The following is a 26410-nucleotide window of genomic DNA, read 5'->3' as shown; positions in this document are numbered from 1 at the left end:
TCTTCAGTACTATTCCTGACTAAATTGTTGGCAATTTCAATTCACATGTAGATTATCCTTTAACATCCCAATTTCTCAGTTCCTCGAATTCCTCTCCTTCGATAACCTTGTCTTCCACCTACATCGCCTTCTCACTCCCATGTTCATAACCAGGAGTGGCTACATAATTTGTGGGGCCCATAGAAAAAATGAAAATTTAACGTCCCTCTTAAAAAATTATTAGGAATTTTGAGATGGTGACAGCAGAACAGTAAACCAAGTGCAGGGCCCTCTGAGTGTAGGGCCCTGGGTGGCTGCATAAGGTTCCACGCCACGAAGCCAGCCCCACTCATAACTTTGACCTTGTAATTGCCAATATGGGCAACCCTCTCATAATGTGAACTTCATGCATCCCACTCTCTTTCTCCTGCCTTCTGTCTTTCCAGATCCCTTCCCCAACATTCCCTTGACCCCATAGACTTTCCAACACATTGATCTTACCACTTTTCAGTGTTCTCACTCACATGTCTTCACTCCCTTCTTTACCCAGTTTAGATTGCTTGTCAACCATTACAATCACTCCCTTCAACTCCTTTATCATCTTTCACTTTATTTCCTTAATTAGCAGAATCCTGATTAAGCCCAAATCTCTACAGCTGTATGTGGCTGGGAGACATAGCCATGTTCACTGTTCTGTCTTTAAATGAATGACCACAAACCTCAAGTGGGCTCTTAATGCCTCCAGGTGATCATTTATTTTCCTATTCTCCTCAACAATGATTCTACACCATTTCCTTTCTTCTTAAACCTTCAACGTCTCATTCTTAACTGATGATTTCACCAAAACGATTAAAACAATCAGAAGAGAATCTCCAGATTCCCATCACCATAATAGCATAACAGCATCTACACGCATAGACTCTGCCTTTATTACCATAGTTGAACTTTGCGTGCTGCTCTGCAAAGCTAACCCCTCTTATTTCCACCGGTTGCCGTCTGCTTTCATCTCTTCAAGGACATAATTCTAGCCATTCTTCCTCTCTCTCTGATGTCATTATTATTCTTTACACAACAGCCAGGGTGCTCCTTTCAGCACTCACCAGGGTGCTCCAGGGTGAGTCAGATCATGTCACTCCTCTGCATAAAAATCTGGTCTAGTCAATTTTGAAAAAGAAAAATAAAACTGGTGTGTGTGTGTTTGTGTGTGTGTGTGTCTGTGTGTGTGCGTGTGTGCACGCGGTGGGGTGCTTCTGTCTTAACAAGTCTTAAGTCTTCTTATAAAGCTATAATTAAGATAGTGAGAGTGAAGTACGTCAGAAAGAGAAAAACAAGTACTGTATGCTAACGCATGTATATGGAAACTAAAAAAAACCAGTACTGATGAACCTAGTGGCAGGGCAGGAATAAAGATGCAGACATAGAGAATGGACTTGAGGACACGGGGAGGGGGGAAGGGAAGTTGGGGCAAAATGAGAGTAGCATTGACATATATACACTACCAAATATAAAATAGATAGCCAGGGGACCTTCAAGATGGCGGAGGAGTAAGATGTGCATATCACCTTCCTCCCCACAAATACAACAAAAATACATCTACATGTGGAACAGCTCCTACAGAACACCTACTGAATGCTGGCAGAAGACCTCCGACTTCCCAAAAGGCAAGAAAATCCCCACATACCTGTGAAGGGCAAAAGAAAAAAGAGAAAACAGAGATAAAAGAATAAGGATGGGAGGGAGCTGTGAAGTAGGAAAAGTTTCCACACACTAGGAAGCCCCTTCACTGGTGGAGACAGGGAGTGGGCGGTGGGGGGAAGCTTCAGAGCCACGGAGGAGCAAAGCAACAAGGGTGCAGAGGGCAAAGCAGAGAGCTTCCCGCACAGAGGATCAGAGCTGACTAGCACTCACCAGCCTGAGAGGCTTGTCTGCTCACCTGCTGGGGCAGGTGGGGGCTGGGAGCTGAGGCTCGGGCTTCAGAGGTGAGATCCCCGGGAGAGGACTGGGGTTGGCTGCATGAACACAGCCTGAAGGGGGCTAGTGCACCACAGCTAGCCAAGAGAGAGTCTGGGAAAAAGTCTGGACCCGCCTAAGAGGCAAGAGACCATTGTTTCAGGGTGTGCGAGGAGAGGGGATTCCTTCACTGTCTGCCCGCAGAAGTCAGAGCACTGCCTAAATGAGCTCCAGAGATGGGCGTGAGCTGCAACTATCAGCTCGGACCCCAGAGACGGGAATGAAATGCTAACGCTGCTGCTGCAGCCACCAAGAAGCCTGTGTGCAAGCACAGTTCACTATCCACACCCCCCCGGGAGCCTGTGCAACACAACTGCCAGAGTCCTGTGATCCAGGGACTCGTGCCCTGGGAGAACACATGGTGCACCTCAGGCTGTTGCAATGTCACACCAGCCTTTGCCACTGCAGGCTTGCCCCACATTCCAATTATAACTACCGTACCCCTCCCTCCCCCCGGCCTGAGTGAGCAAGAGCCCCCTAATCAGCCTCTGCTTTAACCCTGTACTCTCTGGGTGGGAACAGATGCCTGAGGGCGACCTACATGCAGAGGTGGGGCTAAAACCAAAGCTGAACCCCAGGAGCTGTGTGAACAAAGAAGAGAAAGGGAAATTTCTCCCAGCAGCCTCAGGAGCAGTGGATTAAATCCCCACAATCAACTTAATGTACCCTGCATCTGTGGAATGCCTGAATAGACAACGAATCGTCCCAAAATTGAGGCGGTGGACTTTGGAAGAAACTGTGGGGTATGGGGTTTGCTGTCTGCAACTAATTTGTTTCTGATTTTTATGTTTATCTTAGTATAGTTTTTAGCGCTTGTTATCGTGGGTGGATTTGTTTATTGGATTGGTTGCTCTTTTCTTTTTTAAAAATTATTATTTAAAATTTTTTTTATTTTAATAATTTTTAAATTTATTATTATTTTTCCTTCTTTTTTTCTCTCTTTTCTTCTGAGCCATGTGGCTGACAGGGTTTTGGTGCTCTGGCCTGGTGTCAGGCCTGAGCCTCTGAGGTGGGAGAGCCAAGTTCAGGACATTGGGCCACCAGAGACCTCCTGCCCATCGGTGAGAGCTCTCCCAGAAATCTCCATCTCAACGTTAACACCCAGCTCCCCCTAATGGCCAGCAAGCTCCAGTGCTGGACATCCCATGCCAAACAACTAGCAGGACAGGAACACAACCCCACCCACTGGCAGAGAGGCTGCCTAAAATCATACTAAGTTCACAGACAACCCAAAAGACACCACTGGACATGGCCCTGCCCACCAGAAAGACAAGATCCAGCCCCACCCACTAGAACACAGGCACCAGTCCCCTCCACCAGGAAGCCTACACAACCCACTGAACCAACCTCACCCACTGGGGGCAGACACCAAAAACAACAGGAATTACGAACATGCAGGCTGAGAAAAGGAGACCCTAAACACAGTAAGTTAAACAAAATGAGAAGACAGAAAAATATGCAGCAGATGAAGGAGCAAGGTAAAAACCCACCAGACCAAACAAATGAAGAGGAAATAGGCAGTTATCTGAAAAAGAATTCAGAGTAATGATAGTAAAGATGATCCAAAATCTTAGAAATGGAAAGGAGAAAATACAAGAAACGTTTAACAAGGACCTAGAAGAACTAAAGAGCAAAGAAACAGTGATGAACAACACAATAAATGAAATTAAAAATTCTCTAGAAGGAATGAATAACAGAATAACTGAAGAAGAAGAACGGATAAGTGACCTGGAAGATAAAATACTGAAAATAACTACCACAAGGCAGAATAAAGAAAAAAAGAATGAAAAGAATTGAGGACAGTCTCAGAGACCTCTTGGACTGCGTTAAATGTACGAACATTCAAATTACAGAAGTCCCAGAAGAAGAAGAGAGAAAGAAAGAGTCTGAGAAAATATTTAAGGAGATTATAGTTGAAAACTTCCCTAACACGGGACAGGAAATAGTCAATCAAGTACAGGAAGTGCAGAGAGTCTCATACAGGATAAATCCAAGGAGAAAAACGCCAAGACACATATTAATCAAACTATCAAAAATTAAATACAAAGAAAAAATATTAAAAGCAGCAAGGGAAAAGCAACAAATAACATACAAGGGAATCCCCATAAGGTTAACAGCTGATCTTTCAGCAGAAACTGCAAGCCAGAAGGGACTGGCAGGACATATTTAAAGTGATGAAAGGGAAAAACCTACAACCAAGATTACTCTACCCAGCAGGATCTCATTCAGATTCGATGGAGAAACTAGAACCTTTAAGGACAAGCAAAAGTTAAGAGAATTCAGCACCACCAGACCAGCTTTGCATCAAATGTTAAAGGAATTTCTCTAGGCAGGAAACACAAGAGAAGGAAAAGACCTACAAAAACAAACCCAAAACAATTAAGAAAATGGTAATAGGAAAGTACATATCGATAATTACCTTAAATGTAAATGGATTAAATGCTCCAACCAAAAGACATAGACTGGATGAATGTACACAAAAACAAGACCCATATATATGCTGTCTACAAGTGACCCACTTCAGACCTAGGGACACATACAGACTGAAAATGAGGGGATGAAAAAAGATATTCCATGCCAATGGAAATCAAAAGAAAGCTGGAGTAGCAATTCTCATATCAGACAAAATAGACTTTAAATAAAGACTATTACAAGAGACAAAGAAGGACACTACATAATGATCAAGGGATCAATCCAAGAAGAATATATAACAATTGTAAATATTTATGCACCCAACATAGGAGTGCCTCAGTACATAAGGCAAATGCTAACAGCCATAAAAGGGGAAATCAACAGTAACACAATAATAACAGGGGACGTTAACACCCCACTTCCACCAATGGACAGATCATCCAAAATGAAAATAAATAAGGAAACACAAGCTTTAAATGACACGTTGAACAAGATGTACTTAATTGATATTTATAGGACATTCCATCCAAAACAACAGAATACACTTTCTTCTCAAGTGCTCATGGAACATTCTCCAGGATAGATCATATCTTGGGTCACAAATCAAGCCTTGGTAAATTTAAGAAAATTGAAATCATATCAAGTATCTTTTCCAACCACAATGCTATGAGACTAGATATCAATTACAGGAAAAAAAACTGTAAAAATTACAAACATATGGAGGCTAAACAGTACGCTACTAAATAAGAGAGTATTTTTATCAAGAGATCACTAAAGAAATCAAAGAGTAAAAAAGAAAATACCTAGAAACAAATGACAATGAAAACACGATGACCCAAAACCTATGGGATACAGCAAAAGCAGTTCTAAGAGGGAAGTTTATAGCAATACAATCCTACCTTAAGAAACAAGAAAAATCTCAAATAAACAACCTAACCTTACACCTAAAGCAATTAGAGAAAGAAGAACAAAAACCCCCGAAGTTAGCAGAAGGAAAGAAATCATAAAGATCAGATAAAAAAATAAATGAAAAAGGAATGAAGGGCACAATAGCAAAGATCAATAAAACTAAAAGCTGGTTCTTTGAGAAGATAAACAAAATTGATAACCCATTAGTCAGACTCGTCAAGAAAAAAAGGGAGAAGACTCATCAACAGAATTAGAAATGAAAAAGGAGAAGTGACAACTGACACTGCAGACATACAAAGGATCATGAGAGATTACTACAAGCAACTATATGCCAATAAAATGGACAACCTGGAAGAAATGGACAAATTCTTAGAAAAGCACAATGTTCTGTGACTGAACCAGGAAGAAATAGAAAATATAAACAGACCAATCACAAGCACTGAAATTGAAACTGTGATTAAAAATCTTCCAACAAACAAAAGCCCAGGACCAGATAACTTCACAGGTGAATTCTATCAAACATTTAGAGAAGAGCTAACACCTATCCTTCTCAAACTCTTCCAATTTATAGCAGAGGGAGAAACACTCCCAAACTCATTCTATGAGGCCACCATCACCCTGATACCAAAACCAGCCAAAGATGTCACAAAAAAAGAAAACTATCAGCACTGATGAACATAGATGCAAAAATCCTCAACAAAATACTAGCAAACAGAATCCAACAGCACATTAAAAGGATCATACACCATGATCAAGTGGGATTTATCCCAGGGATGCAAGGATTCTTCAATATATGCAAATCAATCAACGTGATACACCATATCAACAAATTGAAGGATAAAAAACATATGATCCTCTCAATAGATGCAGAAAAAGCTTTTAACAAATTTCAACACCAATTTATAATAAACACTCTCCAGAAAAGGGGCATAGAGGGAACCTACCGCAACATAATATAGGCCTTATATGACAAACCCACAGCCAACATTGTTCTCAATGGTGAAAAAGAGAAACCATTTCCTCTAAGATCAGGAAAAAGACAAGGTTGCTCACTCTCATTGCTATTATTCAACATAGTTTTGGAATTTTTAGCCACAGCAATCAGAGAAGAAAAAGAAGTAAAAGGAATCCAAATTGGAAAAGAAGAAGTAAAACTGTCACTGTTTGCAGATGACATGATACTATACATAGAGAATCCTAAAGATGCTACCAGAAAACTACTAGAGCTAATCAATGAATTTGGTAAAGTAGCAGGAGACAAAATTAATGCACAGAAATCTCTTGCATTCTTATACATTAACAACGAAAGATCAGAAAAAGAAATTAAGGAAACAGTCCCCTTTACTATTGCAACAAAAAGAATAAAATACCTAGGAATAAACCTAACTAAGGAGACAAAAGACCTGTATGCAGAAAACTATAAGACACTGATGAAAGAAATTAAAGATGATACAAACGGAGAGATATACCATGTTCTTGGATTGGAAGAATCAACATTGTGAAAATGACGATACTACCCAAAGCAATCTACAGATACAATGCAATCCCTATCAAACTACCAATGGCATTTTTCACAGAACTAGAACAAAAAATTTCACAATTTGTATGGAAACACAGAAGACCCCGAATTACCAAAACAATCTTGAGAAAGAAAAATGGAGCTGGAGGAATCAGACTCCCTGACTTCAGACGATACTACAAAGCTACAGTAATCAAGATAGTATGGTACTGGCACAAAAATAGAAATATAGATCAATGGAACAGGATAGAAAGCCAAGAGATAAAACCACACACATATGGTCACCCTTTCTTTGATAAAGGAGGCAAGAATATACAATGGAGAAAAGACAACCTCTTCAATAATTTGTGCTGGGAAAACTGGACAGCTACATGTAAAAGAATGAAATTAGAACACTTCCTAACATCGTATACAAAAATAAACTCCAAATGGATTAAAGACCTAAATGTAAGGCCAGACACTCTCAAACTCTTAGAGGAAAACATAGGCAGAACACTCTATGACATAAATCACAACAAGATCTTTTTTGACCCACCTCCTAGAGAAATGCAAATAAAAAAAAAATAAACAAATGGGACCTAATGAAACTTAAAAGCTTTTGCACAGCAAAGGAAACCATAAACAAGATGAAAAGACAACCCTCAGAATGGGAGAAAATATTTGCAAATGAAGCAACTGACAAAGGATTAATCTCCAAAATATACAAGCAGCTCATGCAGCTCAATATGAAAAAAACAAACAACCCAATCCAAAAATGGGCAGAAGACCTAAATAGACATTTCTCCAAAGAAGATATACAGATTGCCAACAAACACATGAAAGGATGCTCAGCATCACTAATCTTTAGAGAAATGCAAATCAAAACTACAATGAGGTATCACCTCACACAGGTCAGAATGGCCACCATCAAAAAATCTACGAACAATAAATGCTGGAGAGGGTGTGGAGAAAAGGGAACCTTCTTACACTACTGATGGGAATGTAAATTGATATAGCCACTATGGAGAACAGTATGGAGGTTCCTTAAAAAACTAAAAATAGAATTACCATATGACCCAGCAATCCCACTACTGGGCATATACCCTGAGAAAACCGTAATTCAAAAAGAGTCATGTACCAAAATGTTCACTGAAGCACTATTTACAATAGCCAGGACATGGAAGCAACCTAAGTGTCCATCAACAGATGAATGGATAAGGAAGATGTGGCACATATATACAATAGAATATGACTCAGCCATGAAAAGAAACAAAATTGAGTTATTGGTAGTGAGGTGGATGGACCTAGAGTCTGTCATACAGAGTGAAGTAAGTCAGAAAGAGAAAAACAAATATGGTATGCTAACACATATATATGGAATCTATAAAAAAAAAAAGGTTCTGATGAAACTAAGGGCAGGACAGGAATAACGACACAGATGTAGAGAATGGACTTGAAGACACGGGGAGGGAGAAGGGTAAGCTGGGATGAAGTGAGAGAGTAGCCCTGACATATATACATTACCAAATGTAAAATAGCTAGCTAGTGGGAAGCAGTTGTACCCCACAGGGAGATCAGCTCGGTGCTCTGTGACCACCTAGAGGGGTGGGATAGGGAGGGTGGGAGGGAGGCTCAAGAGGGAGGGGATATGGGGACATATGTATGCATATGGCTGATTCACTTTGTTGTATAACAGAAAGTAACACAGCATTGTGAAGCAATTATACTCCAATAAAGATGTATTAAAAAAAAAAAAGATAGTGAGGAACTGGCTCTGGAGTCAAGAAGACATAAATGGACTAAAATAGCCTAGGAACAGGCCCATATATGTATAAAAACTTGACGTAGGACAGAGCTGGCATAGCAGATGTATGAGAAGGGGATAGACTGTTTTTTAAATGGTAATGGTAACGTTTTCATGTGTAAACAAATAAAATTGGATTCTTGCTTCCCACTCTAATTGAAGATCCAATTATGAAAAAACAAAACACTAAGCTTGGGAGAAATGTAAGTGACCAACTTAATGACCTTGAGTTAAGGAAGGAGTTCTTAAATCACAAAAAGTACAAGCCAAAAGATAAGATTAATAAACTCACTATATTAAAATTGAAAATTCTATTTATCAAAATATACTATTAACAAAGTGAAGAAGTCCGCAAATTGGGAGAAGATAATTGCAACCCTAATATATTGATAAAATGAGAACATTAATGTACAATAAGAAAAAGACAAGTACAATGGCCAATAAACATATGAAAAGGTGCTTCACTTCACTAACAATCAGGGAAATAGAAATGAAACCACATTAGATATAATTTCATACCAGATTGGCAATGATGTAAGAGTTAACTAATTCAAAATATTGGCTGTGATTTGGAGCTATACAAGGTTTTATATACTACTAATCGGGGTGTAATTAGATACTAATATCTTGGAGAACAATTTGGCAAAATTTAGTAAAGTTGAAATGTGTATAATCCATGAGCCCAAGTGTCTACTCTTTCGGATTGGCACTATTGAAACAAAACTGACAATGCCAATATTTTATTACTTATTACAAAGCAAAAATCAGTGAAACTATGTATTTATTACATTTAAAAATACTTTAAACATAAGTATATTATAAAGTACAAATAAAAGTGTAAATTAATGAAAAGTACATATTTTCTAATATGAACTATTATTAGATTAACTTAATCAAAATACAGTATTCAAAAATAACACATACTCTATAAAACTTACTAAATTATAATTAATAATGAAAGTTTAAAGTAAAATAGCTTTTTTAGTGCAATTTTGAGATTAAAGATAAAAGAACAAGGGAGGGAGGGATGAAGGGAGGGAGAGGGAGGAAGGCAGGAAGGGAGGGGTATCAGTGGTGCCATCATTGAGTTCTGAGGGGTTTTGGTGCAAATTTTTCCATCTGCTGGAAAAGCTCTATCTGTTTACACTAGTTGGGAAATGCTAAAGATGTAAGAATAAGCTAAGTAAATCTTTTCCTATGATTTGCTGATCTTCAACAAACATCTCTTGTTCTGCAACTTTGAAAAAAATCTATTATGAACATTTTGGCTCTTTGTGGGAGCTGATATCTCTTTACTGAAAACAAGCTACAGAGTTTGTTATTTAAGCCTTTAGTAATCACAGTGGTTAACTTTCTAGATACCAGATGCTTACTGACTGCTCTGAAACAGCCTTTATCCAAACACAAAAGCAAAACAATTAAACAGATAAAAAGGGCCCACCACTAAGTATTTATTATTTTTGCCAACAACCTCACCTCTTTTGAAGTACACTATTTTGTGGTAAAGGCTATGTTTAAATTCTCTAATAATTCTCTTTTAGAGTGGTTTTACTTTTTTCAATATTCAAGAAAATTTTTAGATTTTTCAAAAACAGACCTAAAGTGAATATAGTCTTAAAATTTGTATCCCTGATTTTCCCCCTGTGCTTTTAAGAGGATGGAATGGGGGATGGGGTGACTTCAGGCTGATTCTCATGGGGAGAGAAGAGGAATGATGGGTAGATGGGGTTTAATTGGTGTATGTATTCCTGTCTTAACAGGTCTCAAGTGATAATCAATATCACAATAACCTCACTATCGACATACTACATACCACGATAACCAGCCACATGCCACCTCTGCCATCCAGGCTTTGCTCAAAGACTTGGCAGAGAAAGGCAGCTGAATTGATTCAAGGCACCTAGTGCTTCAGGTAAGGCACCCTGGGGTGGGGCATTCCATCAGGGGGAAAGGAGGGGAACCTTTGGAAAAAGTTGTCCATTACTATCGAAACATACTTATCATACCGAATTTTAATTATCCATTTCCTCATCTGTAGTTCATACTCGGGCCAGAATCATGTCTGCTTTGTTCACTCTAGCACCACTGACAATCTTACAATACATTCTCAATAACTGTTTGCTGAGTTGCATTGAATTATCTTAATAAGAAATGTGCCAAGTGTGTATGAAAAATCTTACCAAGAGACATAAATGAACAAAATAAAAGGAGGTGGAATGTTTTTGAATGAAAAGACTGACTACTGTGAAAATATGAACACTTATCAAATTATATTTTAATTTGTATTTCTACCTCCAATCTGCCTCTGAACTCCAGACTCATTTTTTCTACCTAACATTAACTACTTAACATTAACTACTTAACATCTCCTCTTGGATGTTAGATATTTCAAACTTAACGTGTCCAGAACAGTGTCTCCTACATACGAACAAGTTCTGTACTGAGAGCGCGTTCATAAGTCCAATTTGTTCGTAAGTCCAATTTGTTCATAAGTCCAACAAAGTTAGCCTAGGTACCCAACTAACACAATCGGCTATACAGTACTGTACTGTAATAAGTTTATAATACTTTTCACACAAATAATACATAACAAGCAAACAAACAAAACTTTTTAATCTTACAGTACAGTACCTTGAAAAGTACAGTAGTACAGTACAATTGCTGGCTTCCAGGGGCTGGCATCGAGTGAACAGGCAAGAAGAGTTACTGACTGGAGGAGGGAGAGGAGGTGGGAGTTGGTAGAGTTGAAGGATCATCAGCAATAGGAGACGGAGGGCAAGCTGCAGTTTCACTCATGCCTGACGTTGATGGCACAGGTTCTGGTTCCTTGCTGGATTCAATTCTATCTACCCTCTTGAGAAAAACGATCCAGTGATGTCTGGGTAGCTCTTTTTTTCTCACCATAGACGACACGGTGGCACTGGATTGCATTCTGAATGGCTGCTGCAAGCTTCGTGTACCATTCTACGTTCAGGTCCTATGCCTCAAAAACTAACTGTGCCTCCTCAAATAAAGAAAATCCCCTTGCCATTTTCTGTGTCGTGAATCTCTTCTTAGCAGTACCACCTACATCACCACTGCTTTTATGCTTGCTACCAGACATCCTGGGCTTGAAATAAAGATACTGTACTACTGTACTCTATACAGTACTGTACAGTAAAGTACACAAAAGCACAACCACTTGTAGAGGATGCACGCAAGTGGCAAGGTACGCCAGACATGTGAACTAACTTACATGATTGGACATGCCAACGCACGTTTGTATCTTTGAAAGTTCACAACTTGAAGGTTCGTATGTAGGGGACTTACTGTACCAGTATATACATGTGCCGGATATTTTCTGTATCTCCAGATCCTCTTTCTAACTTTCCCCACTCTGCTCTGTGCTCTGACCTCTATGGGCTCCCTTGCTCTCAGGTCTCTGATTGGGTTCAGTCAGTGGGAGACACATATATAGAGTATACACCGAAATGGATATTAGAATGTTAAACCAAGAAGGATAAAGTAGCTGATTTACTTTGTTATACAGCAGAAATTAACACACCATTGTAAAACAACTATACTCCAATAAAGATGTTAAAAAAAAAAGAGTATATACAGAAATGGATATTAGGATGTTAAACCAAGAAAGATAAAATAGAAGATTTGTTGGCTGAATTCATAAATAAAGGCACACTCACCCAGGATTTGGAATTAATGTGTTAGCTCATGCACTGGGGAGTGACATAAACATTCTGCTAGACTGGTTAATTGAAGCATGGATTTAATGATGGCTCACATTCAATAGAGATCAAAATGCCTAAACTTCCCTGGAATTCTATAGAGAAAGGAATCTGAAGACTCAGGAAGATGGGAATATTATAATAAATCTATTAATGCAAACTGTCTAGTTATTCCTCCCCCCCCTTCAGGTGTTTGAAGGTCAGCACCTTCATGATGAACTAAAAAATAAATTGTGAGGAGAGAACCAGCATCTTTGAAAACTGTATCTCTGTGCTGTAAGCTGGAGTTGACAGTGGGGAATCCTGAAATGGTTGGGCGCCCTGATTTCAGTGGAAATAATGGGATTAAGGAATAGTAGAGGTTAGGTGTTAGCACTCAATGAGAGACAAAGACGGCACAATTATCATAAGCCAGAGGGATGTAACAGTGTAAGAGCAATTTGCTGTACAGGGATCTGTGGTGATGTTTAATTGATTCACTGGATTCCAAAGCATAGAATGATGGGCAAGTTCTGTTGGATATAAAGTAAACAGAGAACTTCTAGGTCTTGTGGCACAACACTGACTTGAGTCACAGAGTAGGGATTCTTGGATGTCTTACCCAATTTACAGATTTAATCCAGTTGACAGACTCAGATCCCTTTCATTGAGAGGGGTGTTGGGTTTCTGGATTCCTTTAAGGAAGGAATGTGACCACACATCCCCAAGCCTTTTCCAGAAGAACATACAACATTTACTAGGGGCACTGTGTACTGGGAAAAGGAAAAATACCCAATATTTTTTAGGGTTATTTGATACTGGCTCTGAACTGACACTAATTTTTGGAGACTCAAATATTCCCATGGTCCAGCAGTCAGAGGTAGAACTCATGGGAGTCAGGTGATAGAAGAAATCTTGGCCCGAGTCTACTTCAAGTGGGTCCAATGGGACCACGGGACCATCCTATGGTTATTTCCCCAGTTCCAGAATGCACTTACACACTTAGGAATTGTCAAAATCTTTTCATTGGTTCTTTGAATCATAGAATGAGGACTATTGTAGTGGAAAGGACAAAGCAGAAGCTCCTATAACTGGTTTCATCTGCCAAGACAGTAAACTAAAGCAATTTCACATCCCTGGAAGAGATTTCTGTACTAAGGGCACCATCAAATCATGAAATGTACGGTGTGTTGATTCCTACCACATTCTCATTTAACTGACCTATTGGCCAGTGCAAACACCAGATATATCTTGAAGAATGACTATGGATTATTACAACCTTAATCAAAGGTTATTGTATTTTCAACTGCAGTTCCAGATGTGCATATTTTTGTGGATAAAATAATCACAGATCTGGCATCTAGATCTAGGAAAAGGTTTGCTGTAGATCAAACAAAAGCAATTTATCTAGCTAGCTAGCTAAAATTCCTAATAGCAAAGTAGTCAGAACCAATTGCCTTCATTTGATAAGAATAACAGTACACAGTCATGGTCTTATCACACAGATGTGTCAGTTCTCTTTCTGTGGCATAATATAACACAGAAGGACATTGATTATATTAATATCCTATAAAATATGATGTTGGTTCATTTCTGGGTCTGTTTCTATTGATTAGCATTTCTCCTCATTATGGATTGTATTTCCTGCCTCTATTCATACTTGGTAAATTTTGTTTTTGTTTGTTTTTGTTGTTTTTAGGCCGCACCATGCAACATGTGGGATCTTAGTTCCCCAACCAGGGATCGAACCCTTGCCCCCTGCATTGGGAGCATGGAGTCTTAACCACTGGACCATGAGGAAAGTCCCCATACCTGGTAAATTTTGATTGGATGCCAGAAGTAGCAAATTTTATCTTTATGGTGCTGGATAGTCTCATTTTCCTATAAAGATTCTTGAACTTCTTTCTAGGGTGTAGTTAAGCTATTTGGAAATAGTTCAATCTTTTGGAGACTTGTTTTAAATCTTTTTTAGGTGAGACAAGAGCAGCCTTTAGTTCAGAGCTAATTCTATCCCACTACTGAGTCAATATGCTTCTGATTATTCTAACTGAGGTCCATGAATTATAAAATTTTCTACTCTGGTGAGAATACAAACTATTTCCAGACCAGCGTGAGCTCCAGAGATTGTTCCCTTGGCTTTTAGGGTGATTTTTTTTTTTACCCAGCCAGGTTATTCACCTCATGCACATGAGCTATTCAACTCTAAGCTGAAGATTCAAGGAACCCCTCTGCAGATCCCAGGAGCTCTTTCTTAGTGTATCTTTTCTTCTGTGTTCTCAACCCCATAAACTCTAGGCACCTTGGCCTTCCTGGACTCCTAGCTCTATTTCATCAACTTAGGGAGACATAAGGCTCTACCTTGGTAGACAAGGACATTAATACAGTTGTTGTTATTATCTCAGATGTTCAAGAATCTAGAGAAAAGAGAGCTTGCTAAGTAGAAACATGGATGATATTAAAGAAACACCCAAATTAAACTTCTAGAGATAAAAACTACATTGTATAAAATGAAGAATTCACTGGATGGGATTAGCAGCAAATTTCACATTGCAGAAGACAGAAATTAGTGAACTTGAAGACAAAGCAATAGAAACTATCCAAAATGAAAATCAGAGAGAAAAAAAGACTGAAAAAAATAAACAGAGAACCTGTGAAATGTGGAACAACTTTGGGTAGCCTAATATACCTGTAATTAAATTCCCTGAGTGGGAACAAAACTATTTAAAGAAAAAACAGACAAAAATTTTCTAAGTTTGATGAAAATTATAAACCCACATGTACAAAAAATTAAATGCACCCCAAACTCAAGAAACACAAAGAAAATTACACAAAGGTACCTCACAATCAAATTGCCTAAAACCAATGATAAAGAGAAAATCTCAAAAGCAATTGAAGAAAAAAAATACATACCTACAGAACAAATATAAGGACAGCAAACTTCTTATCAGAAACGCTGCAAGTCAGGAGACAGTGGAACAAAATCTTAAGCATACTGAAAGAAAAAATTAACCTAGAAATCTATATCCAGGGAAAATCTTTCAAAAACTGAAGGTGAAAAGAAGACATTTTCAAATACACAAAAGCTGAAATAATTTACACCAGTATATATGCACTACAGGAAATGTTATAGGAAGTCCTTTAGACAGACAGAAAATGGTACCAGGTGAAAATCTGAAACAATACTAATATTTCTCAACTAGGAGTGACTTTTGGCAATGTCTAGAGATATTTTTAGTCATCACAAGTTGCACAGGGCATTCCCCTCAACAAAGAATTAGCTGGCCCCAAATTTCAATAACACCAAGTTTGAGAAACCCTGGTACATACAAAGGAAAGAAGAGTACCAGAAATAGTAATTATGTGGGTAAAGAAAAAAATATTTTTCTTATATTTAAAATCACTTTAAAAGATAATTGATTGCTAAAAGTAAAAGTAATAACAATCTACTGTAGGGGTAATAAAATATATAGAAATAAAATGGATGACAATAAGAGCACAAAAGCTTGATTAGAGTGTGGGAGAAATGAAAGGATATTATTGTAAGGTTCTTGTATTATAGGTGAAGTGGTATAATATTACTCAAATATAGGTTATAATAAGTTAAACATGAATACTATAAATACTAAATAAACTACCAAAAAACAAAGAATTATAGGTAGCAAGCCTGCAAAAGAGATAATTTGGAAATAATTTAAATATTCAATCAATTCCAAAGTAGGCAGAAAGGGCAAAAGAAGAACAGATGGGACAAATAGAAAATAAATACCAAGACAGTAGATTTAAACACAGTCATATTAATGATCACATTAAATACAAATGGCCTAATCATCCCTATTAAAGGGAAGTTATTGTCAGATTGGATAAAAAAGCAAGACTCAGGGGTATGATTCTTACAAGAGACCTGATATAAAAATGAAAACACAACTAGATTAAAAGTCAACTGATGGGGAAAGTATATACTCTTAACACGAATAAAAAGAAAGTTAGAAATATCAGCTCAGAGCAATGACTATAACCAGGAATAAAGAAGCAGGGTTTTCAAAAAGATAAAGGGGTCAATTAATCGAGAGGATATAACAATTCTAAATGTTTATACACCTAACTGTTTGTTTCAAAATACATAAAGCATACCTGTTTTTCCCAAAAAGATATACAAATGGCCAACAGGTACTTTAAAAGGAACTCAATATCTCTAATCATCAGGGAAATTGAAATCAGAATCACAATGAGATGTCCCCTCACATGTGTTAGAATGGCTATCATCAAAAAGACAAGAGATATCAAGTATAGGTGAGGATGTGGAGAGAAGGGAACCCTTGTGCACTGTTGGTGGGAATGTAAATTGGTGCAACCACTATGGAAAACAGTATGGAGGTTCCTCAAAAAAGTAAAAATTATGATCCAGTAATGCCACTTCTGAGTATACAGTCAAAGGGAATGAAAACAAGATATCAAAGAGATATCTGTACTCCATGTTCATTGCAACATTACTCACAAAAGCCAAGATAAGGAAACAAACCAAGTGTCCATCAACTGAGGAATGGCTAAAGAAGATGCAGTATATATAAACAATAGAATATTATTCAACCATGCTAGACGGAGAAAGATAAATGCTGCATGGTATCACTTACATCTGGAATCTAGAAAATTTAATCTGTTGATTAACAGACAAGAAACAAAAATTCATACTACCATTTCAGTTGATACAGAAAAAACCTCTCAACCCTACTAGGAAGAGGAGGGCTAAAGACGTAGTTAGTGGGAAAAGATTGAATACTTTTACCCCAAGATCAGAAAATGACAAGGATTTCTGCACTCATCACTTCTATTCTACATTGTTTTGGAAGTCTCAGCTAGTGCAATAAGGCAAGAAAAAAGTGGAATAGAAAAATTGGCATGGAAGAAATAAAACCATCTTTAATTGCAGATGGCATGTAGAAAATCATACAGAGATTCTACAGAAAAAGCCACTGGGCCAATAAGTGAGTTTAGCAAGGTTGCAGGATACAAGTTCAGTATATGAAAATCAACTGTGTTTCCATTCACTTGCATTGAACAAGTGGAAAGTGAAAATAAAGTAATTTAAACTTTTAAATGATTAAAATCTGATATCATTTACAATAACATCAAGTGTATGAAATCTTCTGGATAAATCTGACAAAAGATGTACAAGACCTGTTACAAAACATTTCTGAGAGAAATTTTAAAAGATATGAATGAATGAAGAGATTAAACTATGTTCATGGATCAGAAGAATTAATATTACCATGTTAGTTCTCCCCAAATTGATCTCTAGATTCATGCAATCTCAATCTAAATGTCATCAGTCTGTGTGTGTGTTTGTGTGTGTGGGGTGGTAGTTGAAAAGCTGAATCTAAAATATGTATGGAAATGCAAAGGGCCTAACATAGCCAAAATAACCCTGAAAAAGTTGGGTGATTTAAACCATCTTATTTCAAGATTTATTATAAAGTGATAGTAATCAACACAATACAGAATTTGCATAAAGACAAAAAAAAAAGATCCATGGTGAGAGCTTAGAAATAGATCCAAACTTATATAGTCAATAGCTTTTGTTTTTGTTTTTGTTTTTTACAAAGGCACCAAAGCAATTTATTGGGATAAAGAATAGTCTGTTCAACAAATGAGCTGGAACAAATAGGTGACCATATTTAATAAAACACCAACCCCAACCTTACCCCAGACTGCAAAAATTAAATCAGAATAGGCTACACTAAATGTGAAAGTTAAAACTATAAAACTCTAGAAGAAAACAAGGAGAAAATCTCTGTGAATTGCATTAAGCAAGGGTTTATTATATACAACACTGAAATCACAATTCATAAAAGAAAAACATGATAAATTTGACTTCATCAAAATCAAGAACTTCTGTTCTTTGAAATATACTGCTAAGATGATGAAAAAAACAGTTACAAGTCAATACAGAATGTTTTAAGACTTTTAACTTCTGGCTTTCTCACTGGTCTTGATTGGAGTGTGCATCCATATAACCTTCTGTTGTACTAATTTGTCAATGTGTGTAAAAATGTTAAAATGTTTAGGATATTATCCTGAGGAGAGATTTGGGCAAACTCTCAAAGATGTAAGCACAAAAATGTTAATCTTCTCAAATTACATTGTGTCCATTGGACCAAATTGGAAATAACCTAAATGTATAGTTATGTATAAATTATGATACATGCAATCAATAAACTAGTAAGCAATCATGAAAGGATGATGTGTATTGGCTTTCTTTTAAGTGGAAAGATACCCATTATACACTGAAAAAAAGGGTTGCAGATGATCATATATATAATGAACCATTAATGTACATATGTAATATTTGCGTATACATGCATATGAATAGAGAACAATCTGGAGAGATTAGAAAAGGTGATTTCTGAGTGGTGAGACTGAGATAATTTCTGCTCTCTTTTTTATACCTTTCTCAACATTTGATTTTTCTAAAGCAACAAAAAAGTTTGAATTTTTTTTTTTTCTTTCTGAACTCAAGTCTTTCCAAAGATCTCAGAATCTGAGAGCTGGAAATGACTCTTGGGTTCTCTCTCATTCACTCTTTCTGTTGTTTCCTCCTCAGTGAGGACATGCCCTAAGTCAGGGCTTGGGTTCTTCTCACCTGCAGCCTTCCTATATATGACTACAGAAAGTCCCTCCTTTGCGTTCATAACTGCAGGTGAATTCCTTGCATCTCCGAATATCTATTCCATTTTGATTCTGCTGATTATAAAGCCAGACCCAGTTCCAACTTCTAACACTCACAATGTCACCTACACAGACAGTGTTTTGCACATTGGTGTTTTCTGCACGCTCTATCAGGCTGTGAGATCAAGTAACATTTCCTGTTCATGGTTACCACATACATAGCTTTCTGGTCAGTGCTATATGCTGCTAGGCCAACTCTCCTCTGTGACTTCCTTTCCTTATTTCTAACCTTCTCCATAATATCTTCATTTAGATCTGTGAAAGTGTGAAAGTTGGCATATTGCCATTCTAACACAGCAAAGAAGAAAGGGTAGCTCATTTCTAGGAAGCAGAATGCAAATTCTACATATTAGGATCTCCTGCCACGCCCTCAAGTCCCCTGCTTGGGCACTTTATAACACAGTTCCAAGGGGACCACCTTGAACATATTTCAGTGGAACTGGGGACATTGATAAGAGAGGGAACATAACAACATATTAACAGTTTGACCTTGGACACTTTAGTTAATAAGAAGCTCCATTTCTTTTCCCACAAAATAGGGATATATCACCTATGGAAGATGGCTTTGCAAAAGATAAATGAGATAATTGACGTAACATGCTTAGCACAATTTTTGACTCATACAAAGCACCTTCATAGTGGCTCTTGCTGCACAGATGTAGAAAAACAGTCTAAGGCTTGTGTTGTAGATAATTTTGGCTTTGCTTACTTAGGGTTGTATACTGGAATATGAATTGCTTTATGTGACCTTCTCAGAGGAATCTTTCCTGTACCCAACCTAAAGAAGACTCTTTGTCCCTCCCTGTAATACTCCTCTGTTTTGTTTTCACTGTATTGTCTCCTCTCACTGGAATGTCATTTCATGAAGGCAGAACGAGTGCCTGTACTGTTTATCACTGTTTCACCAATGCATAGGAACATGCCTGGAACATAATAGGCGCTCAGTGCGTGCTTGTTGAATGAATGAATGAAGGTTCTAGTCATCCTCCAAGTCCCAGCTCCCAGGTAGGCTCTCTACTCCTTGATGAATGAATCACTCCTTGCTCTCAGTCATCAGTTATCACACACGTCACAGTGTCCTTTTACTTCTTTATTTTCCCCACTAGACTCTGAGCTGTGTTGAAGGCATCAACTGAGTGTCTACCATAGTGCTTGACATGGGAGACTTTAAATAACTGTTGAACAATAACAACTGAATGGTCTGTCTGATATGTGTGGTAACAAAATTTCACAAGAATTATGAAAAAGGCCGTTTTGATGGGGACCATTTGATCTGAGCCTTAAGCCTGAGGGTGCCTGAAATTTTGTTTGCCTTTTAGTGACGTGGGCAGGGAAGAGGGTGAGCCCTGATCAAGTGCAGGTGTTTAACAAATATTTATTCCTGCCTCTCCATTTGATTAGTTATTATTATCTGTATTACATTTCTCAATGAATTGTGCTTTGAATGAATATATAAGCTAGGACGATGTATCACAGAGCAGTTGAGCATAAATGTCCATTTTTAAAGAGAATCCCAGTGTTGACTACCTACCCTGAAATCTTGACCAAGGTCTCTCCTGTCTCTGTCACATCTCTTGCAACTTCTGCTAATCTCCATTCCCACTGCTTGCCCCACCGTAGCTAGTTCCTCACCATCTCCCATCTAGAGACACGGCAATCTGTACTGCCATCATCATCTGCCAGCTTCAGTACACTCTTCTTATTATACTGGAGTTCCTAAAACTCAGCACCAGTCTTGTCATTTCCCTGCTTAGAAACCATCCGTGTTTCCCCATTAGCTACAGCATCATTCTTTTAAGACCCCATAATATTACCCCAAACTGACTTTTCCAAAAGTTGGTTTCCAAACTACCTTTCCAGAACCCTGTATGGTTCTTATGTGTTTTAAAATATCCTATTTCTAGACCTATGTTCCTGCCTTTTCCCCAACCTACAATGCCTTCCATCCCATTTCTGTGTAACCAAATCTCATCCACTCTTTTAAATCCCAGCTCAAATACCACCTCCTCTAAGAAGACTTTCCTGCTCATCTCCTCTGTCCTTGAATTTGTATAATATTGTCTTACCCTTATTTTATTTATTTACATGTTGAAAAAATTGCAAGTCCCCTATTGGAATCTCCTTAGAATCTCCCCAGGCCTTAGCACAGTGTTTGAATAGATAGTAGGGATTCACTACATTTTTATAAACATTTTTTTAAATTACCAAAGTAATACATGCACGTAAGCATTTAAACAGTGTGAAAAAGTTGTCAAATAAAAAGAATGAATCCACAACCTTTTTTTCCTATTTAGTCCTCCTAAATTTCCCAGCTGTAACCACTATTATAAGTTTCTTATATAACTTTCAAAAATTGTTTATGAATATACAAGGATATAGACATACTTTTTTTTTTTTTTTTTACACAGACGGGATCATACTTTGCATCTTGCCTTTTTCACACAACAATAGATCTTGGAGTTTTTTTCATACCATATATGGATTTACTCAATCTTGTTAATGTCAATTTGCACGTACTTATGCAGTAATAACTATAAGGTATGTTTTTATTAATGAAATTTTGGGTCAAAGGTTATACCTGTGCATTTTATGTTTTGACCACATTCCTATCCAAAGAGGCTGTATTTAGCATGTGCAAGCACTTCTGCTTCCCAGCAGTTGAATTTCCTCTGGGTATTTTCATAGTTTTAATTCTAAACCCTTGAAGAGGTAAAAATGGTATCACATTATTCTTTTTTTTTTTAATAAATAAATGTATTTATTTATTTATGGCTCTGTTAGGTCTTCGTTGCTGTGCACAGGCTTTTTCTAGTTGTGGTGAGTGGGGGCTACTTTTCATCAGTGTGCCCAGGCTTCTCATTGTCATGGCTTCTCTTGTTGCGGAGCACAGGCTCTAGGCGCACAGGCTTCAATATTTGTGGCACTTGGGCTCCGTAGTTGTGTCTCGTGGGCTCTAGGGGCACAGGCTCAGTAGTTAAGGCACACGGGCTTAGTTGCTCCGTGGCATGTGGGATCTTCCCGGACCAGGGCTCGACCCCGTGTCTGCTGCATTGGCAGGCGGACTCTTAACCACTGTGCCACCAGGGACGTCCACATTATTCTTTTAATTTTTGTTTTTTTTAGTTATGAGTGAGATCTAGCATTTTTTCTTATCTTTCTTTTTCACATTCCATTTCAGAGAATCTCCTCCTCTTGCATTTTACCTAGTTTTCTATTGTTTTTTAAAAGTTTCATTATATGTTAATGAAGTTTTGATTTTTTCTGTTGGTTTGTCAATAAGTTTTTTTTAACAACAGTTTTTTGTTATAATGGTCATATTTAGCAATCTTTTCTTGGTTTCTGTGTTTTATATCTTGTTAGGAAGTCTTTCTCAATTCCAGGAATATTTTTTAATAGTTCACGTTTTCTTCTAGTACACACGGTTTCATTTAGAAAAATAAGTTCTGTATTAGAACCAATTTGAATTAATTTTACTTCAAGAAGTAAGAAAGGGATTCAGGATTATTTTTTTCTAAGTGACCAGCCAAGTGTCCCAACACAATTATCACTCATCTTTTCCTCATTGATTTGAAATGCTCTTTTATGCATATGCTAAATTCCATACTTATTTGGCTTTATTTCTACCAGATTCTATATTCTACTCCATTGATCTCTCAGTACCAAACTCTTTTAATTACTGTAGTAGTTACTGTAGTTTTATAATGTATTTTAATATTTGGTACAACTAGTCCCCCTTTTTTAATAAAAAATTTTCTGGCTCTCTGGCAGGTTCCTTGTGTTTCATTTCCCACCTAGATAAACTTTACTATCTTTGAAGAAAAAAATTTAAATTCTGTTGATTTTTCACTGGAAACATACTGAATTTATAATTAATTATGGTGAACTGATATGCCTTCAAACTGAATCCTTCCCTTCACTGAAGTCTGCTAGTAAGCTCCCCAGTAGCTATTTAATTTTGTATGTTTCATATTACATTTATTCCTGGGTATTATTAATTTTTTACTGATATAAATGAGGTGTGTTATTATATTTGCTGGTTATTGTTTATTACTGGTTATATTTACTGGTTATTGTTATTTACTGGTTATTGTTTCTGTATGAAAAAGCTATTGATTTTTTTAGATTTCAATAATATAAGCAGATATCCTTATTGGATTTTCTTAGTTTTTAGTAGTTTTTCTTTTCAGTTAAATATATATTTCACAGGTATAAAGTCATGTCAACTGCAAATAATAATAATTTTGCATCTTCCTTTTCAACTTTTACATGTATTTCCTTTGACTAATTACACTTGCTAACATCTCTCAGAAAATGTTACATAGTAGTGCTTATAATGAACATCTTTGGCTCATTCATGATTTGGGGGGTAATTCTTCTAGTGCTTCATCTGGCCTTTGTTTAACGAAGCATCTTTCTAGCTCTACATGGTTAAGAGTATGTAAGTGTGTGCATGCATATGCACACATGAGTGTGTGTTTAATTGAGGGGTTGACGCTGAATTTTATCTAATACCTTTTTAGCAAATTTGAATCAGCTATGCAGTTTGTAACCTCTGACTTATTAATATGTAATTAAACTAATAATTTTCCTATCAGGGAACCATCCTTGATTTCTTGGATTGGACGATACTTGAGCATAGTGTATTTTCTCCATTAATGTTTTACTGGCTTCCATTTTGTTAGTAGTTTATTGAAAATTGATAGTAAATGAAATTGAAATTGGTCTGTAGTTTTCTTGTGTCTGTGTGTGTCTTTTTTTTGAAAAAAAAAAGTTTTACCTTCATACATAGAAATTGAAAAAAATCAGTAAGAAGACGAACAACTCAAGCTAAAAATGGGTAAAGGATATGATTATGCAATTCTCAAAAGAGGAATTAACAATGGCTAAAAATACATGAAAACACCCTCAACATCACCTGTGACTTGAAAATTCAAACTGCTAACACCTTAAGGCTGCCTTTCTTATATCTGTATTCCCGGTATCATATAGAGAAAGAAATATATCCCTGCCTATTCTGTTAGTAATGACAATCTCTTTTGTCCTTATAGCTCCTGAATTCTAAGAAGCCCTGAAGCGCATCCATGGAGATACTTGGGTTTTAATTTCTATAACAGGTAAAGAAAAATTTCAGTGGTCTCCACAAACACAAAAATCCGTAAAGACAGTAGGTTTCCCCTAATATCTGTTCAGGATTGCTTTCTAAACTGGGCTAAACAAGTTCCTTCAGCAGTGTAGCTCTGATGCTCTGGCTTGGACCTGCATACTGAACTCAGCCTCTTTGGAACCACTAGATGAATTGTAACACAAGCAAGTTGTTTGAGAAATCCCAGGTCTCTGTTTCTTCATCTATAAAATGGTGGCTTGTCTTGATAGACTACAAGCAGGATGAAAGGAGATGATGTATGCTGAAGCCTTTTACAAATCCAACGAAATTTTGAAATATTATTAGTATTTTAAGAATCACAAGTGGAGCCAGCAGAATCCATGTAAAAAGTTGGCCTCTCAGATAAAAATTTTATAAAGGGCACCTAGTCTTTTCCATACCAAATAAATCAACCTCTATAGGAGAGGACCTTTCTCACATGGCTACCTTCTCTGCCTCCCCGCTCCGCTCCCATGCTTCCTGCACTCTTCTCCTCACCACCCCCTACTTCTGCTTCTCCACAGAGTCTGCTCATTGCTTGTATGGCATTTGCACCAGGGAGAGAAGGGCAGGTGGAGGAGCTTGGACAGACACGTTCCTTCCATCCCCTCCTGGCAGTGTCTAGCTATTTCTCATTCTGCTTATTTGGGCTGCAAAGTCAGTGAAGTACAATTTCTTTTCTACTTGGTTATCAGTCCTACATTCAGCATAAGGTTCCAAATGTGTGGAAGATGAGGCTACTCACGAGACACAGAGGCACAGGACTCCAGGCATAGACTCACTGTCTCTTAACAGAAAGTTGCCGTCCACTCCTTCCTTGAGCAGCAAGGTCTCACAGTCTCGCTTGGACAGAGGGCCGTGGTAATAAGGCAGATCCATGGTGAGCCTTCTCATATCCCAAGTTCAGGGACAACTCTGAGGAGAGAAGAGGAAGCAGTTGGCCTAATGGAGCCTGTGGAAATACCTCTTCCTTCTCTGGCTCGTGGGGGTGAGATGAGGTTACCTGTGGGACTCAAGCAGTTTCACAAGATTCAGGAAATGTGAGAGGTGGGGTAATGAAGTGACCAAGACTTTTCAGCCTGTAAATAGACCAAGTATGACTCATAGAAGTGGGTTAAAGTGCATTTGGGTAAACACTGGAATCAACGCTGTTCATGGCTCGAGCTCAATGCCGAAGACAAGCTCCCCAGAACTGGGTTGCAGCCTTGTATGTCACCCTAGATCACCAGTTTTTACCTTCTCTGGCTCATGGCATCCCTTCCAGGGATCACATCACTGCTTTTGGCTGAAATCGATGCCCATTTTCTGCTGAAGCTGCCTATGATTATGCTATGCTTATCTCAGAACAGTTGCTCACAAACTGTTCAGATGCTGAATGAATCCAAGTGTGTCCAGACGCAATGGAACAATTGAGAAGGTAGGACGCGTCTATGGGTCAAATGACATGAGAAATGTAAGACAGCAATGGGAATAGAAAGCAACTGGATGCTGTGGGGGAGGATGGCTGGGGGGGAATATCCCCTGGCTAAGGCTCCTAGCCACTGGTGAACAAAGGACATTTTTGACATCCTCAAGCATCGTGCCTTTTGGGGAAGGAGCTGGTACATGTGGGAGTGATATCTGGATATGCAAAATTAGTGCAGGGATACTTCTCCAGGTGGAAGAAAAGAATATATTAGGCTTGGGTTTGAAAAGTCTCAGGTCCTTTGAAATTTCCATCCTGCAGGACAGCAGTGATGACCAAGAAAAGTCTATCTAGCCAGGGACACTTAGCCCCCTTTAGACAACCTGGTGTTGATGAGAAAAATCTCTCTTTTTTTTTTTTTTTTTTTTTTTTTTAGTCATCAATTTTATACACATCACTTTATACATGTCAATCCCAATCGCCCAATTCAGCACACCACCATCCCCACCCCACCACAGTTTTCCCCCCTTGGTGTCCATACGTTTGTTCTCTACATCTGTGTCTCAACTTCTGCCCTGCAACCCGGTTCATCTGTACCATTTTTCTAGGTTCCACATACATGCGTTAATATACGATATTTGTTTTTCTCTTTCTGACTTACTTCGCTCTGTATGACAGTCTCTAGATCCATCCACGTCTCAACAAATGACTCAATTTCGTTCCTTTTTATGGCTGAGTAATATTCCATTGTATATATGTACCACAACTTCTTTATCCATTCGTCTGTTGATGGGCATTTAGGTTGCTTCCATGACCTGGCTATTGT

General features: G+C 37.8%; 1 protein-coding gene across 1 annotated transcript in view; it reads right to left on the bottom strand.

The window, feature by feature from the left end:
- The window catches only part of SH2D1B (SH2 domain containing 1B), a 38176-nt gene extending 12185 nt beyond the window's left edge, over window positions 1-25991 (bottom strand). The window contains exon 1 of the mRNA XM_082414731.1: window positions 24925-25991. Within this exon, the coding sequence (XP_082270857.1) occupies window positions 24925-25073 (149 nt within the window). The 5' untranslated portion in view covers window positions 25074-25991. The remainder of the gene's footprint in view (window positions 1-24924) is intronic.
- Window positions 25992-26410: the final 419 nt, after the last annotated feature.

Source organism: Balaenoptera physalus, assembly GCF_965194825.1.
Source record: "Balaenoptera physalus genome assembly, chromosome: 1".
In the NCBI taxonomy this organism is placed as follows: domain Eukaryota; kingdom Metazoa; phylum Chordata; class Mammalia; order Artiodactyla; family Balaenopteridae; genus Balaenoptera; species Balaenoptera physalus.
The sequence above is the reverse complement of the archived record's forward strand: the minus strand, read 5'-3'. Positions and strand labels throughout refer to the sequence as shown.